Source organism: Megalops cyprinoides, chromosome 17 (assembly GCF_013368585.1).
Source record: "Megalops cyprinoides isolate fMegCyp1 chromosome 17, fMegCyp1.pri, whole genome shotgun sequence".
NCBI classification, from domain to species: domain Eukaryota; kingdom Metazoa; phylum Chordata; class Actinopteri; order Elopiformes; family Megalopidae; genus Megalops; species Megalops cyprinoides.
Window position 1 is genome coordinate 20,849,125 of NC_050599.1, and position 18,012 is coordinate 20,867,136.

An 18,012-nucleotide genomic window follows, 5' to 3' on the forward strand; every position below is an offset into this window, starting at 1 on the left:
GTACATTATATTATGCATATCACTTATCTACAGCATTTAGGTGTCCAAATATATGCATATTTTTGTAAATGTGATTCTTGTAAAACTGAGTTCACCCCTCCAGTGCTAAAGCCCATAGACTAAATGCATTGGCATGGATTGTTTGTTTTACAGCCTGGATCAAGATTGGGTCCAACTGTTAGGCAAAAATGCTCTTCTACCTACTGATTCCCTTCATCCTTACCCAGCTTTACTTACTCTCTCCCACCACCTACTGATTACCCACCTACTGATTATCCATTCTCCTACTACCTCCTTACCCAGCTTTACTTCCTCTTTCCCACTGCCTACTGATTCCCTTCATCCTTACCCAGCTTTACATCCAAAATGTATTGGTTCTGTTACTTCTTCTCAGGTTGAGGGAATTTGTGTATGTCAATATTCTCAATATTTGTGCATGTGTGTGTGTGAGGGAGAGAGAGAGAGTATGTATGTAAATATAGTGACACAGTGATATTTGTGCACTTCAATACTACTTCAAGGAGGTGTAACCGTATACCACTGCAGAGGAGGTGTATAACCAGATAGAAGAATCAGATTTTCTTTTTTCACATCTTTTTAAAAGTCTATAAATGACTTTGAGGACAAGGTGGCTGATGTGGGTGGGGTGGGGGGGTGGGGGGGCTGTTTATCCATACTTCCATGCTCTTTTTTTTATAGACACATTAATTATTCCTAGAGTATTTCAGAGAGGACATCAAAAGTCCCATAATGTACAGTCTAATTAATATTGCTTCAAAATTAAAACAAAGTCGTTGGGGAATACTGTCATTTTCAGGAGCCATGCTGAAATTATGTTTCAATCAGCACCACAGAAAATAATTACTTTTAAACGTCTAACTGCACACATTTACCAGATGAAATGCAATTTACAGCTTGTATGTTCAGCAAAGCAATCAACGAGGCTACTATAAATTTCCCTCGGTCCAACAGAGGACTAATGTTTATTTATTATTGCGAAGCATCACTGTAAGTTACCATCTTTTCAACCGAACTCTTGGTGTTTTTCAGATTGGGAAGTTACTATATTATTTACTGGAATGTGTACCCAAAAATTTCCTTTGTTATTGTTGTCTGTATTTTTGTACATTGTTATTCAAATGATTCTCTTACACACACACACACACACACACACAGAGCAAAGCCTCTGTTCTTTACATGTGGATTGATTCACCAGCGGGTAAACTTAGAGTCATAGTTTGGCAGACACTCCATACTGGCACACATTCATAGCTGCAGACTCCCACTGGAATACCATACTCGTGTCCTCTTTGAAATCAACATCATTAAAGCCACAGTCTGCAGTAACCTATTTAAATGAAGAAGGCTCTGTTACAACTAGCGAATCCAAGCCATTGTATGGGTGGCTGTATGATTTGTCTACATTTTGACCTGAGCTGAGAGGATAGTTATGAAACTCGAGAAGACTAGAGTTAGGCAAACTGGATGCTTTAAGGGGCAGAAGCAAAATGAGTTTCAAAAGATATGTGGTTATGGATGGTGATTAATCCATGGTGCCAACATTGGTGGCTGGGAAGAGAAGAAGAGAAGTTTCCAGTGAGATCAAGGTGCCTGTCATTTTCATGCTATAATCCCTGGCAAGGAAGGATGAACGTAGATTTTGCCCTCAATCACCAACCCCTGGTTCAGTTACAGCTTTTCACACGTTACAGTAGGGGGTGGTGTTAGGATTGCATCGGCTGATCTCAGGTCAGTTGTTGTGGTCAGCAGGTACACGGAGTGACACAGAGAACATGCTGACTCTGGAGCAGTCAGCTTCCTGCCTCCTGTTCGGGACGCAGGACCTGATGCAAAAGCTGATGCAGTTTTGTTAAAAAAATGTGTGTGTTTTACATTTCAGTCTGGCTCACCCGCTTGGACAAAGGTGTGAGTCATAAGTGCAAAGTGTCCCACACAGGCAGTTCCTGCCACTGTCTCATTATGCAGATTGGTGGATATTGCATGGTATGGTTATAGAAAGTTTATGACATATGGGCATTGGAAGATTAACTGCGATGGCATCGTGAAGACTGAGGCTGAACAAATGAACATGCATCTCATGCATGAGAATCCTTTGGAGCAGGTGATCTGCAGTGAGGCACAACCATGAAACCATGCAACAGATAGGTATTTATTGCACAAAACATTTTTTCATCTTCAAGCTGCTTTCAAAAAATAGTTAAATGTGAAAATGCAGGACAGATGCCCACACACACACACTCTCACACACACACACACACACACACACATACACACACTCACATACACACACTCACATACATGCATGCACACTCATACTGTGTAATAATATATAAACTCCACAGATGTTTAATGACAGCAGGCAGTTGAAGTTGAATCACAATGAAAGTCTCTGCTTGGGGAGCACTTGCACTTGTAAACATGGCTCTTACAGCGTGCGGGTACGGATCTGTAAGGCCCTTTGTGGTTCACCATAAAGCGCACCAGTGCTCAAGGTGCGTATGAGGATAAAGGGAGATAAGGCAGTCCAGTCCTCTTTAAGAGGGTGACACGCTCTTCCCCTGGAATTATTTACGCAATAAACATCCGCGCAGACGGTCTACCCAGAGCTGTGTTTACAGAGTCTGGCGGTTCATATTTCAACGCAACATTTACTGTATATTCTTCCTCGTTCTAATACTTAAAGGAGAGAGAGCTCAAAACACGCCTCAGGATTCAGAAGCCCATCAGTCTCTTTAGTGGGAAAGGGTTTTTTTGGCAGTGTGGTGTCTATCAAGCCTGTGTTTGGTCATTTAGAAGTCGTTCAGGCAGGACATATCTATTACACTTGGTTAAAGGAAACATCAGAATCAATTAAAGTGCTGTTTTAAGACCAAATAGTCCAAGGATGTGTTGGTTGGAATGGCAGCAGAGTAGCAGAAGTCTATGTTCAGGAGGAAACAGAGAGGATAAAAAGTAAATGTGTGTATTTACATGAATGGCCACCTGAGTAATTGAGCATTTAAGTTTAATTCATAGACTTTGGAGTGTCTTATTGAAGGAATTTTCATTCAAACAAAAGAAGTATGATCTTATAAAATACAAAGAATGAACTTCGGTCTCTTTGTTCAGGTTTCTGTTTGCGTTGTGGTACTTTTTTCTCAAGTTGCTTGAGTTATTTGTCTGTGACGAATGAGTGCACTGGCAGCCCACCAAGGGTGCTCACGGGCCTCCCCCTTTTGCCCCGCCAGACAGAGACATGTTTGTTCCTGTCTCAGGACGGGTGATGGGGCGGGGAAGGTGAGGCCCAGTGCTGCTGCGGAGTGTGACCAGAATTTGAGTCCCTGGGGGGGTTGATGCTGGCCTTGGCGCTGCCCTGGAGGAGTGACATCACTGCAAGAGAAAGCCTGAACCGAACTGCACTGTCTTTTCTCAGAAGTCTACGGTTACAATATTGTTTATGATCAGGGACTTCTGATGGAGAGAGTTGGGAAAGTTGAGAAAAAAAAAAAAACAGAAAACAATCAGATGTGTGCACGAGTCTTGTAATGCTAAACCTGACAGCAACAGCATAAAAGCATCTTTGGTATCTGTTAAATTTTAAAACAGATGATGCCACTTTCTGAATTTCCATCGAGGTTGCACATGAAAGGACATTGCCATGATATTGTTAAATCTAGCACCTGACCATTTCTGGTCTTAAGAGCGTGGAGAATGTACTTCAATTAGACTTCAGTTAGAAAACACATGATTATTAATCTCATCTGCTGAAGTCATCTGGATGAATCTTTTCACCAAATACTTCGCCAAAGTCGGTCCGGTCACCACTTCTTCATGGATCATTCAGCTCTTTCTCTCCGACATTGTGTTGTGTCCTTGTTACCAGTGTTGCATCATGGTCTCCTGCATCATTTGCATGCTCAGTTTCATTGAACGGAAGTCCAAGATCAGTGTGTCAATTCCAGTCGGGTTGGAACTGACACAGGATAACTCGGGATATATTTCTTTATAAAATCAGAACATAGGGAGGGCCCCCCGAGTGGGTCTGTCAGCAAGATGCTCATCTCAAGAGTGAGCTGAGCCCCACAGCTTGGGCTCAAAACCAGTCCTCTGCTGACAATGACCAGGAGGCCACAACAGCACAGAAAATTGGCCTCATTCCGCTGGGCAGTTTTGGGCATAAGCACCCAGACAGAAACTTTGTGCTGTGAGCTGAGTGCATTTTGCCTTTCCTCATGTATTGTCATAAATAAAAGGTGATGGCAAATGATGTGTCAATATACTGAGGTAAGATAGCTGGCAATTTATGCATACCTCTGAATGACATCATAGGTCTTTTTATTTTCCTAGTGTTTTTCCAGTATGTTCACCTTTCAGGGGTGCATCAGCTGTGCGGCACTGCATGATAGCTGCATTGTTTTGGGGTGTCAGCAGCGGTACTGTGATTTCTCACAGCTTGCCTTGTGAGACGGAATGTTATTGGTAAGAGCCACAACACCAACTGCAGCAGCGCTAGCTCGTTAATGGCACGGTACGGCGTGCTGTCTTACTTGTCCAAAGCAGCATTTTCTTAATTAACCGGTTTAGTGTTTGTTTGCTCGTATTCTCTCTGCAGTGGTATTAAACACGTAGAGTAGCATCTATTTCATGTACATTCAGCTACTTCAAAATCCTCCCTGCAGTGTTTACATAAATTTGCATAAAATGCAAAACTAAAATCACATTACTGTAGATTTCTGAGGGGGGAAGTTGTCATTTCCTGTCCCCATCTGTCCCGTGCTGCTGGGTTTGTGTCGGCCCAGCAGGCCACGGTCTGCAGTGATAAGCAGGTTGTGTCTGGGCAGAGGCGATCAAGCTTTGCTGAAATAGGCCAAGTCGTACAATGCTGTTTTTTTTTTCCCTTTTTTGTGGTTGAGGAGGGTGCCAGATTAATTAATATACCGAGGAACGCAATGGGATATGTGTTTTAAGGCAATGTCCCTGATATCTCTCCCAACTGCCGTGGGTTCATACGATGTCTGCAAAACCGGAGAAGCAAGGAGACAAAGTGTAGTGGACACACTTCCAAGTGCAAGGTGTGTGTGTGTGTGTGTCTGTGGTACAGTGGTGAAAGGCCTGCCACTGGTGGTGCTGGACACAGAGGCCTGTGCTATGTTCCTGGGAGTTGATGATCAGAATTTAGTGTTGGTGAACCACCCGTCCTCCCCAACCCCCACCCCTCCCGAAGGCGCCCTGCCGGCCGTATCGCCGGGTGCCTCCACTCACATTGAGGCCACAGCCCGTCCGCCCTCCTCCCTCGCGTACCTGAGCCAGGAGCACCCCGCCGCTGATGGCCGGCGTGTAACGCTACAGCCCGGCTCCAGCACACAGGCAGGGGAGGGAGGTGTGAACTCGCTCCCTCTCCTACAAAGGAGGGAGGCCGAGCCTGACAGATGGCACCACGGAATGTTCTGGAAACCGCAGGGTCTCTCACGTCTTATCGGCTTTTGGAGTGTTATGGCATTCCCGGTATTCACCACAGTGTTTGTGTATTCAGTCATGTTTTTGTAATCCTTCCTGTCTTATGTTCTCTTTGGCCTTTCAGAAAGTAACCTTTGTAATTGCACTGTAATTAAATGTATTAAATATGTGCTGTGTAAATACTTTGCATGTTTGTGAAGTGTAATAACGTAATACAGTGACAGTTGAATTTAGGGTTAGGTTGGCATAAGTATGTGTGTGTACTTCAGAATCGTGTTTGGGGTTAAAGCTAAACTCATAGCCAGGGACTGGGTTATACAAGACCACAAAACAAATAAAATGAACCTGTGAATGTGTTGAATACTGTCATCTCTGTAACAGAATAGTTATGTAGTAATGACAGTGTAATTGTGGAGACATATATATACTTGCATTATGATTGCATGGTAGTTACCTGGTTTCTTAGTTTGCCCTGAAGTTGCAGATATTCTCACATATATGTATCTTTCAATCTTTTTTTCTGTTTTGTGTTTGGTTTGAGTTAATGTAGTATACAGTGTCATATAGTAATAGATTTGAAAACTTTAAACAATAGGCAAAACATTCATTATTTCATGGGGTTTATTGTAATTGTGAATAAAACGTGTATCATGAGTCATCCAGCTGGCCATCTTTACTGTCACGATGGTGGTGCCATACTTCACCGTCCGCTACACCTGCCTCGTAGGTTAAATGAAGGAGGTCTAAATCATGCTGACCTCCTCATGAGACCAAAGGACATTCTATAGATACCAATCACATGTTCGCCCAAGAGCCTCTGACTTATCCCGCTGTGAAAGGGCACCCTGTTCGATGACAGATTGAAAAAGCTCCCCTAAACCAGTTTAGCTTTCGCCAACAGCTGCTGCAAGACTTGGAGCGGAGGACCTTAGGACCTCCAACCGGAATAAACAAGGTGGGCTGGGAGCTGTCTCCGGTTCTCCCGGAGAATTTGGGAACAGACGCGGAAACTTGGCGGGTGCATGGGGCTGTCGCGAAGAGAACATTTGGAAGAAATGTTTGCTGGGAAACGCGTCGAGACCGCTTGGGTGCCCTTGCCATGATGTCACAATCACCCCCCGTCTGGCCACTGTCCCCTTCAGAACACTGAGCGCTCATCTCTCACTGTAAAACTATCTGGACTGCTGAAGCTTTAGCATTCAAATCATTAGCAAGGCTCCCACTAAATGAATTGGCCCCTTTTATTGTCCTTTCTTTGCTGACAAAACAAGCGAGTAGCTACTTGCGGGGAACTTAATTTGACCTCATGCCCTGACTCTGTAGATTCACAGAGACCATACATCTGCATTGGTGCCTGTCTGTGCATTAGATAATTGTTAGCTCTATATTTCATGTGGTCTTATGGCTGGACTGATGGCTATCATCGTCAAATTGTGAAGATTGCTTTTCTTATTAACGATTTGAGATGGATCAGTAGAGGTGTTTGTAGCTTTTTATAAGCTGAAGCTAAAGAGGCCATGGCACCTTATTGAGCTGTGGCAGGCGTCCATGCTTAAGTAGGCCAGAGTGACAGAGAGAAGGGCCTTGGTGAAAGGAAAGAAGGTTCTGAATGCTGTATTGTTCCCTCTATGTCTTTCCGATGAAAAGAAAAAAAATCAAGTTGGATTTGTTTCGCGGTCAATATTGTATGACTAACGCCCCATTGGGAGAATGAGAATTGGGAGAAATAAAATATATGTAGGGAAAGATTGAGTATTTAATGTTTCGTCATCGAGGGTGTGCACCTAAGGTAGTTACAGTGTTCAAATCAGGCAGCCATTTGGCAGTGTGCAGGCAGAGAAATACACAGGGGACAAATCCTCTACCAGCACCCTTCGTAAGTGTTTCTGTGAAGCCCAATAAACAGCGAGGGCCGCGCTGCACAACAGCAGCCATCAGAGACCTTGTGCCGTCTGTGTTAAGGGGCCTCGATCCTGCCCCAGAGGCCGGAGCCGCATAGAACAGCATGCATGGCACATTAACACGTACCCACGTGAAACATGAATATCGCACTTGGCAGCCAGATGATACATTAAGCGCACTTATAGACTGTGGAAATACACTTAGGGGACCAATTGCAGCCAAATGTCATATCATTCTTCCCATTTCGCCAAATATTAATTAAACACAAGCTTGCCGCCATAAAGCCAATCCCTGTTGTTCTCAAGGAGTTTCTCCCGGGCCAGCTGGTTTGCGAATCGCAAATAACCTTCTGTTTGCACGAGTTGAGAGGCGGGTAATGGCTAGAGAGCGAAAATAAACTCATACAAAGGCATACTTCGCCTCTGCGGCTTTTGTTTAATTTCTGCTCTCTTTACCCAGCCTTATCTAACTTTGGACAAAGAACGGAAGTCTCGATGTTAAACATGTTTCCCTCTGTAGTTCCTACACACAGTCCAGACTGGCGTCTGCAGTGAGTTTGGCATTTACTGAAAGTACAATACAGGTGTATATCTATGGGGTTACATAGACTTTAGCTGTTCCGTTTGATTTTACTGCTGCTTGGGGGAGGGGTTTGGTAAACATATCTAGTTCTGTGAAGTCTTAATTACAATCTCAGATAAGGATTAGAGGGGTTTCCTTTTCCAGCCAAGATAATATATGGGCCTAAAGGATGCTTCAATACAGTGGTGTACAGGACTGGCTCCGGTTTTTTAAGTGCCCTAAGTGTGGTTTCAGTCCCGGAGTTAAGGCAGGACATATGCTGTCAGGTTGATTAGGTTAAGTTGAAGTGTTAGTGTTGGCAACTTGTCACCGTTTTATTTTTGTCTCTTTAAGATTCATTGATTACGTCTTATCTTGATTATAAATATTACTAAGGGTGCCATTGATGGTATGCATAAAAAAACTTTGCATCCATAGACATTACCTATGAATACATGTATTGCTCCCAATTGAAAACTGTAATGGTGAAATCAAACATTTCAAAAATGGTGAACCTTTGTGGTCAAAATATTGTTTGAATTCTCCATTAATAAAGTTTTCACTTGTTAATTTTACAGTGTATGAGTATATTTATTTATAGAGTATGTTTTGCTTTATTACCTGACACGTGGAATTCTAAGGATGTGCATACATTCTCCTTTCCTTTAAAAAATTGCATCAAACCATGCTAAATATAAAGTAAATAAATTGCACAAGGTTTACTTTTAAGAATGAATTCCCTAATTCTCTTACTGGAGCCAGGTTCTGTATACCAAAATAGACAGTGGGATGAAGCCTATGGAATATTCAACAGCTAAACAATAGTCATGTTCTGCATCAAAACCAGGGAATTATGACTGTCTTAATGCATACAAGTGTGTGAGCACCCAGTATAGCCGTGACTAATTTATTAACCATTTATTGTATAGCCCAATTGTGTTTGTCTTACGCAGCCCAAGGATTACACGCATATTAAGAAAAAACAGCATGATTGCGCTCACTAATGATCTTAGACCGATGCATGGGCGTTAATGGGCTGCAAGCACAAGAACTGGAAGTTGTCGGAGTTGGCTCTGGCCATCAATAAGCTAATTTGATTTGAGTTTACAGAGAAACTGAACACATAAAGCATTATAATATTAACGGCAGCACAGCACCTGCTTTGAATACAGCTGGAGACGAGATGATCAGCCTCAAATGGGGGAGGAAATCTGGTTATGGGTATTCACAACACGTCAAGTCCAGTTCTGTGTTTTAATCAAACCGAACGGACATTGCTGCGTTTTCAGTATTTCAGCGGACAGTCACTTGATATGCCTGTGATGTACGGTGTAGTTACATGACACTTCAACATCACCGTCCAGCTATAGAATTCAGTAGCTAAATTATTGTAGCCATGTATGTAGATTAATGGAATTACATTGTCTTCATTCCCTGATTTACAACATCTGTTAGTCATCTGCTCCATAAACAGGAGACAAGACATGACAACAAGAAAAAATTCTTCTACACTCTGTATTTCACCTGCATAGCCCTGGTTTCAACCAAAATTTGTCCTGAACTTTAATTTACAAAGAAATGTTATTTTTGGTCAGTATAAGAACAGTTTTTTTAATGTTAAAATCGGTTATTGTTTGAAGACTAAGCTGTGTTTGTAAAATCAAAAGTAACCTGAATTTTCTTGTCCTTTTTGAATTTGGGGTCAAAGTTTAGAACATATGTTGATGGAATTATGGGAATATTCTCTTTCAGACTCGAGATGAAACAAAGGTCTTTCCCCTAACCTGCCTCCCTCCGCTCCCCCCCAACCACTTTCATATCCTCGACAATCCAGCCATCTTGCTCCAGCAAAGAACCCTGCTCCAGTCCTGGCATGGATCAGAGAGGGAAACTAATAACCTCCAACCGTGGGCGTCCCTTTCATTTCCCATCCTGCACTGGGGCGCCAGGCTTGGCTTGAAGGGGAAGGTCGATCCCGGGCCTCAGCATTGGGGGGGGGGGTCTACAGGAGCACACGCTAGCAGCAGTCACAGAATCAAAGAGAGGTTGGCGAACGTAGGATTTTGGCCTCCCCAGGGCCCAAAGAGTCTGTTATCACACCGCCAAGGCAGGGGGGCTTTGAAATTGGCACTTTCCTTCATGTGACAACTGTACCTGCTGATACACCATTAGATTACTTAGCCACTCGCTTATTTCCAGCCACTGTAACCTCGTGTTATTTCCTCTTATAACAGTGGGTTGTTCACCGGGTTTTTTTTCCGTTCTCCCTTTTGCTGAGTTGAAGTGGTGGCAGTTGTTCAGGAGGACTTGTCACATGTACGGAAAAATGGAGCAACGTGTTCAGTGGCGTTGAGCGCTGGAGAAGGGAACTACCTTTTGCCAGCTGAGCAGTAGGAGCTAAATCCAATGGAGAAATATTCTTAAACAACAGGTGAATTTCAGTTGTGGATTTATAAATGTTAGTTTTTTATAGGCAGATTTCTGCGAGTAACAAATCTGCATGACTCTCTTACATATCACTGCAGTTTGTTTAAATCACAGTGCTTGCTGAGACTGCGAGAAGAGGTTGTGTGTTTTTGAGAAGGGTGAACAAGAGTCCTCCTTTTGCCGTTGTACGTGGTTAGATGTGCACACTTGGATAAAGAGAGCTGTGTATGGGACACACACACGCACGGGCTCGGAGCTCCTGCCTCCAGTCACCGGACTCGCTGTGACTGGATGACCACATTGCAGCCAGTAGCTCCCTCTATTGTCCACAGCGGCGCTGCACGCGGCCCCTCCACCAGTGAGCTGCCTGAGCCTTTGTGCTGCAGCCCTGAGTGAGAAGCGTCACTGCAGAGGCAGATCTGTGTGTCCGCGCTGTTTCCCGCCCAACTTTACTGTGTGCGAATGTCACATGCATAACGGCCAATTACGCCTTGGTTTATTAAGAGGTTTTGAGGCAAGGGTGTGCTTTGAAAAATGCAGTGCATTTTTTTTTTTTTTCTTAGCAGCGAGAAGGTTTTTGTGAATAATTGATCATGACTTAGTAAGGCGGTGTATAGGCTTTCACAAAAAACAAAAACTGATTAAAGGCTTAACACATTTCATAGGAGAAGGGAAGCTTTGTGTTGCCCTGGGCTTCTGTGGCCCTGGACAGGTTCCTGTGGCGACAGGGCCTGTCGCTCTTCTCCTCCTGGATGGCACAGCGTCTTCGACAGCCTCGCGACGTGCTCCGCTGTGTACACACACAGCACACTTCCCGCTGAGTGTGTCGCCAAACACCGCACTCCTCTAACCACTGGCTACATGCAGGCAGACTGCAGCCCCGCTGACAGTGTGTGTGTGTGTTTGTGTAAACCTCCTTCCATAGACACACAGAAGAGCTCAATCTTACTGTACACAGGCATTTAAAAAGACACAGAAAAATTATCTGTATTTTTTTCCAACATATAAAAGACACTGAATAAGGTTTATACACTGGTTTTTAATCTATTGTATATTCTGTATAGATATTTTTATGTATAGACAATTTTTTATACTTTTCCTTTTTATACTTTTATATTTCTACTTTTATATTTCACCAGACCTCATATGAAACAACTAGGAGGACTGTACTTATTACAGATACATAATTCTGTTTTACAATAATTAAAAAAAAAAAATGTATTTGATTTTTTTACATGCAGTACTTTTCATCCTTAATGACTTTGTTCCAATTTACCTTGTGATACCCGGGTAGAAGATGCAGCGCTGACCTGTGTGTGAGCGATTGACCTCCGCCTTGAATTTATTACAGCCTGATTTTGATGAGTTGATTTTAAACAACTCCGGCGGCGGCATTGACCAGGCTGCGCTTTTCCGGGGGGGGGGGGGGGGGGGGGGGGGGGGGGGTGGGGCCCTTGGCGGTGGCTGACGCGTGACCTTAATGAACTCGTGCGACCCTATTGACCGCCATGATTGATGCGCCGCAGACAAAACTGCGGTGAGTCCCACGCGGGTGTCAGCCGCCCGCGAACAGAGTGGTCATCCTCCTCCTCCATCTTCCTCCTTCACCGCTTCGCACTCGGAGAAAAAGGGATGAAGGAGAGGAGCCCTAATTACCGCGGCCTTCCATCCGCTGTTAAGACCACCTCTTCCCCCTTTGTCTGTTTCGTCTTGTAGTACTTATTTTAGGTCTGGCTTTAAATGGTATTGATACTCACGGTAATTGCTTCTGCAATCTATCGCGCTTTGTGGCTGTTACCTTGCTCGACCGAGTGAAACCCAGCTCATCCTCAATAACGTGTGATTCCTTTTATGGTGATACGCTACACATTCTCTTTTTTTTCCCGAGATTGCGCGGCAAATTGTTAAACAAGGTATCAGACACAACGGAGACAAAAAAGCTGTGCGGAAACTGCTAATGAAAAAGGAGATCAGCTATTGACACATATTGACACCAGGAGCAATCAGCCCCCCGACCTTTCGCGCATACTTAACTCCCAATGTATTCATGAAGGCGCCGGGGATTAGAGGCTATTAATGGGAGAAAAGACAAGGTCTGAAAGAATTCTCTCCCATTTAATCTTATTAATAACTTCATAATGCCAGAAGCGTCGAGTAAAGAGGTGAGACTCCCCCGCACTGTGGTGTAGCTATTGGAATGAATTAAACTGAAAGGGTATACTGTACCAGTACTATCACAAGTAGCAATGCTCTCTTAGTAACGCTATCACTGCTGCTGAAGTTGAGGTCACCGACCTGAGGTGCAGCTCCTCCCACTGTCTGATGTCATAATGAGTGATTCATGGGTGGGTAGGTGGGGAGGTTTGGGGCGGGGTCATTCAGGGCAGGGCTTTAGGGGCTTCAGCCCTTATCAGAAATAGAGGGTGTGTGACCTAAAAAGGGGACCGCCGGCAATGGCTGGGAGTGGCCCACTGTAACCGAATCAATACGCTCGGTGCACCACACCCCACTGCACAGCCCAAATTTAACAGGAGAACGAGCAAGGCCAGATGCTGGCACACTCCCTGCAGCTCTCCGGAGCTCGGGGTGAGCACCGCCTCATCCCTACTGTTCCATGCACTCCATCTCGCCCACCCTCACCACTGCTGTACATTAATGAGAGCTACAGCTACATTCGGACATGTTAGTGGTCTAGCCGGACTAGTACGTGTGTGCGTTGGCTATGTGGTCGTAAGGCTACATTATCGGGATCCTAAATACAAGCAATTTTTATTATTGTTATCAGTAGTAGTAGTATTAATCGTAGCAGTATTAGTATTAGTATTATTTTTTATATTGTTGTTATTGTTGTTTTTGTTAGTAGTAGTATCATTAAATGCTGTAGCCTGACATTACTTTTTCCCTAGTTTTTTGATATCTGTAAATCTGTGAAGATGTAAGGCAGACCCTGGGGATACGCCAGTACAAAAGTGTCTCTTCCTTCTCCTCAGAGCGTTCTGCATTCAAAAGCAAAAGCAGCATTGTTTCAGCCGCTCGCTGTTTACATTTTTAACTGTAAGCAATTAAACCATGTTCAAATGCACGCCTGCATTCTCACGTTCAAGGAGAAGGGCTTTGAAACCTTGTTTTGCATAAACTGAATCTCCACAGTCTTTTAGGAAATGCACGGTTCTTAACAGTTAATTAAATCGATATTTTCCCAAATAAAAATTAGAATGGGTACCTTCTTATTTTTTTCTTATCCTGGAATAACACATTAAAAAAACAAATATATATGATAAATGTACAACTGCAGTGATAGTGAAGGGGTACCATACATCTTAATGTAGCTGAATGAATGTAACAGGAGATAAATATTTATACTGGTATTTATATTGGAATTAAGTCTTTTTTTGACTAACAGATTTATTCACACTGTGAACTCCTATGCGTTTCTGTTCAGTGGACAATGACCACCTGGACAGTGCATAAAATCATTCATAAATATGCCTCCCCACCCCAAAATATTTCAGAACAGGGACAACACAAACTCTCAAAACATTTACTGGGTGGTTACATGTGATTCAACTGAGAAGCGAATAGAATGAGTTGATTGTCCTTCTGGGTATAATTTTTCACAGAAACACTACGATGATGATATGGAGACCTAGAATGGCACAGCATGTCCTGTTATCCCCAGGTCTTTCTCAGCAAATTTCCTCACTGCGAAGCCCAGTCCAGAGCCATTTTGGAGGACTTTCATAAAGTCCAGCTGTCTGCGAACATGGGCAGCAGGTCTTGCACTCGAAATGATGGTATTGTTCCCTACTGTTCTGTTCCTCCATAAAACAGCTTGCTAGCAGGTGAAGGAGGTGTTTGCAGAATGGTTTCAGTCTGTACCCCTTCAGGGTGGACAGTTTGGGATTAATAAGTGGCCAACATCGCATCCGGGGAGCGACAGAAAAAGGACTGTGATAAAGAGCAGAGCTGCTTTCCTCCATTAATTTCAAATGGGGTTTTTATGAAAGGCGATCATGTTATGGACCTTGTCTGTTCACTTGTTTAATGTTTTCTTGTTTTTTTTTTCAGAAAGGGATGGTGCATATTGAGGGTGTAATGGAACACAGAACCCTATGTTTAAGAGCCATGGATAATATCATGCGAGAGCATTTTTAAAACAGCCAGGATAACGTTTACGATTTTTCACTGCTTTTTTCCTGGAGTTCAGGTGGAGTTGTCTCGGCGACCCTCCCCTCCACAGTGGTTGTGTTCGCTTGTGCTTGGAGAATGGATGGTGGAGGTTGCGTCCGCTTCAGCGTTGCCCCCTTCCCCTGACAGCATTCCGAGAAGTCACCGCCACTCACTCCCACATCGCCCCAATCTGAATAGCATCGCGGCGCTGAGAGTCATGGGAATACCGCTTATTATAATGAAAGCAAAACCGCAAAAAGAGAAAAACGCACTCCTGTAAAATAGGGTTCAAATCCTGGCGAGAAGAAAATAGCCGTAGACAATTACACACACAACATGGTGGCGAGATTGAATAATTGGAACCAGTGAAGCCCCTGAAAGTTTGTGCCAGTGGGGAATTGTGGTGTGCGCTGGGGAACCAGAGGTGTCCAGTGTGCCCAGCTGCATGTGGAAATACAGCAGACTGGTGCCAGAGCCACAGACAATGAGAAGAATGAGCCCATGACAAAGACTCTTTATTTGAAGTTATGCAAAAAAGGAGAAATATTTTCTTTCTCCCAGAAAATCCTGACATGAATCGTCCATTGTAATGTCAGATGTGCCGTGATGTAATGTCAATGTATAGTCCACAATGCCATGTGTCTCACATGAAAGAGGACCATTCTCAGACTGCGTAACACGGTTTTAATTTTGTGTGCAAGGTACTGTTGTGTCATCTGAAGCAGTTTTAATGTTCCACTGAGCCGTGCTGGATAGCTTTGCGTCTGTTTTTCTGATTCCTGCTGTTGTTCCCACACAGTTACTAATGCAAACAGTTAACCTTCTCTGATGCGTGACCACCTAAGCATGTGTGCGCACACACACACACACACACACACACACAAAGCATGCATAAACACACACATGCATGCATAAACACACATGCACACATACATACACGTATACACATACACACCCACACTCAAGCACACACACACACAAATGCACACATGGACACACACACACCCACATACATGCGTTCACGCACACACACACACTAACACACATGTACAGGCATGCACAAACACACTCTCATTCACTTTAAATTCCTGTATTTTTTAATATTCTCAAATAAATGTACAAACACACTCACTCTCTTTGACTTGATTTGAATTTGAATTGAAAAGTTTTTGACAGGTGTCTTATCATTAAAATTAAATTGTGTTAAAGACAACAGCCCCCTTACCAAAACAAGGTCTACACCAAAAGATAAACTATATGTGTCAGAGAATCAGTACCAGCCACTTCTTTTGTTTTAGATCCCTCTCTCCCTGAGAGAGAGAAAGAGAAAGAGAGGACCCAGTGAGGGAAAAATACCCATCTAGAGAATAATAGATGGATACTGTGTTTGCATCACATTCCCTCATTCTCAGTGTTTTGTATCAACAAGGTCTGAAAGGCTTTATCTCAGCGCCTGACACCCCTTACTGATAATCATCGTCTTTCCAGGGGGAATGTTCTGGTTCTTTAAATCCCCCCTCCCTTTCCGTCTGTCCGTGTTCCAGCTCTCTCTCTCTCTCTCTCTCTCTCTCTCTTTGTTTCTTCCCACCCTCTCCACCTGCTCAGATTCTCTCAGTGTGAGCAGACAGCATCCAGCTCCAATTGGCCGGGAAGGCACCAATCAGGCGCAGGGATGGGCCGGAGGGACTGCATATGTGTAGCCTCGCTTCATATTAATGAGCTCTGCTCGTGCCTTTAAGTCCTTGATTAGAAGAGTGCAAGAGCTTTTGGTCCCAACTGGCTGTGCCTATAGGCTTGTCACCGGGAGAACGTTTCTGTTAATTGCACTGCTCTGTCAGCGCGAGAGAGAAAGAGAGAGAGACAGAGAGAGAGAAAAAGCCACTTTGATTTATTGAGAGGGTTTGCTCAAATTATGGTTGCAGAGCGCACATGGATTCGGTAGAACTTTCCCTTCCCGAGTGTTTCTCCTACCACTCCGAACAAGAGTAGGTACCTTTTCTTTCCTCTATTTTTAAATGTACAGAGATGTGCGTATGTGTGTGTGCGTGTGTGTGTATGTGCATGCCATTCCTGTGCCTGTGTGAGTCTGAGTGGCTGAGGTGTCCCGCAGCGTGTGGAGGGGCTTTTTGACAGGTAGAGAGAGCGCACCTCTTGCGTCTGTGCTTGGGTCGCCTCTCAGCTTCTGCGTAGGGCTCTGGCGTTGGACGCTCGCCCACACAGCGCAGCGCGCACGGGCTTCCATTTACCTGCCTGCGTCCCACCTCAGCCTCCTGCTCTCGCGGCACGCAACTCAGAAAAACCTGCTTTAAAACGGGGAGGAAAAGTTTCTGTCTGGCATAGAGCTTGTGATTTGGAAGTTGATTTAAGTGGGGAAGCAGACATCGGCGAGCGTTAATTGTTGTCGCCGGTGAGGGGACGAGGAGAGGCATGTGCGGGGGTGTCGGAACTCTGTCCCAGAAGTGTCCTTTAGATGTGGCAGCAAAAGTGAAAGCGGTCGGGGAGAGGGGGGAGAGAGAGAGAGAGAGAGAGAGAGAGATCTGTCTTAAATGCCACGGGAGTGTGGATATCAGACGGGCTGCACAGCGTGTGTCCCACTAAAGGCATTAGGATTGCTACAGACAGAGCGCGGGGACAACACAATGAGATACCACAGCAGAGCACAACCAGGAGCCTTCACTGGGATGTGGTGTCTCTCAGCTCGGTGTAGGGATTGGTTGGAAGTGCTGATCAGCTGAAAACATACATGAGACACTAGATAGATTGTGCTGTTTGTGTGGGTTTGGAATTAGTCAAGTAAATGAATTAAGCCGACCCACTTTTGTTTGAATTGTCTTTCTTTTATTAATGTTGAAATGGAGATAGTCTATCTTAATAAATGCCTGCAAAAAAAAATAATAATCTGTAATTGTATAGCAATTGTTGAAATTCTGTATAATTAAGAAATATGAAAAATCAAACAGCTTAATATACTAAAATGTAAATATTGCTAGAAATACCTTTAAGCAAGGTTCGGAAAATGCAGAAATGATAATTTAACCACAACGATTTAATATAACTGAGCTTCATGCACTCCATTATTTCGTATCATTTCATATCAAAATATAGAAAAACCCAACCAAATATGAGCTGAACAGGTTACATTGTTCTGTGTTCCATAAATGAATTACCAAAAGTATTAACCCTTGGCCTCTGCTACATTAAAACACAGATAAAAACTATACCAGCATTGTAGCATTGTTTGACTGTTGAGCCATTTGGAGATAAGGCAAAGTTACAAAGCCGTTGATAGCAGAGTACAAGACAACAGCTTCGCAAGCTAACCAGGATGTCTTTAAAATGTGAGATGCCTCATATTATATGCTGTGATAAACTCAAGACATTATAAGTGGACTGTGTGAAATTGCAATTAAGTAATTAGTCAGTAAAACAATAACTATACTGCATGTTACAGTAGGTTCACTCAGATACCTCCTCATCAGAAATAAACAATATACC

The 18,012-nt window shown here is 43.7% G+C and overlaps 1 protein-coding gene across 4 annotated transcripts in view; it reads left to right on the top strand.

The window, feature by feature from the left end:
- Positions 1-18,012, top strand: part of LOC118792087 (estrogen-related receptor gamma) — a 152,817-nt gene that overhangs the window by 58,780 nt on the left and 76,025 nt on the right. For 2 of the 4 annotated variants that reach the window (XM_036549791.1, XM_036549792.1), the window contains exon 1: positions 16,297-16,502. The exons of the other annotated variants lie outside the window; for them this stretch is intronic. In XM_036549791.1, coding sequence (XP_036405684.1) covers positions 16,447-16,502 — 56 coding nt within the window. In that variant the 5' untranslated portion in view covers positions 16,297-16,446. Of the gene's footprint in view, positions 1-16,296; positions 16,503-18,012 lie in introns of those variants that run through there. 4 annotated transcript variants of the gene reach the window in all.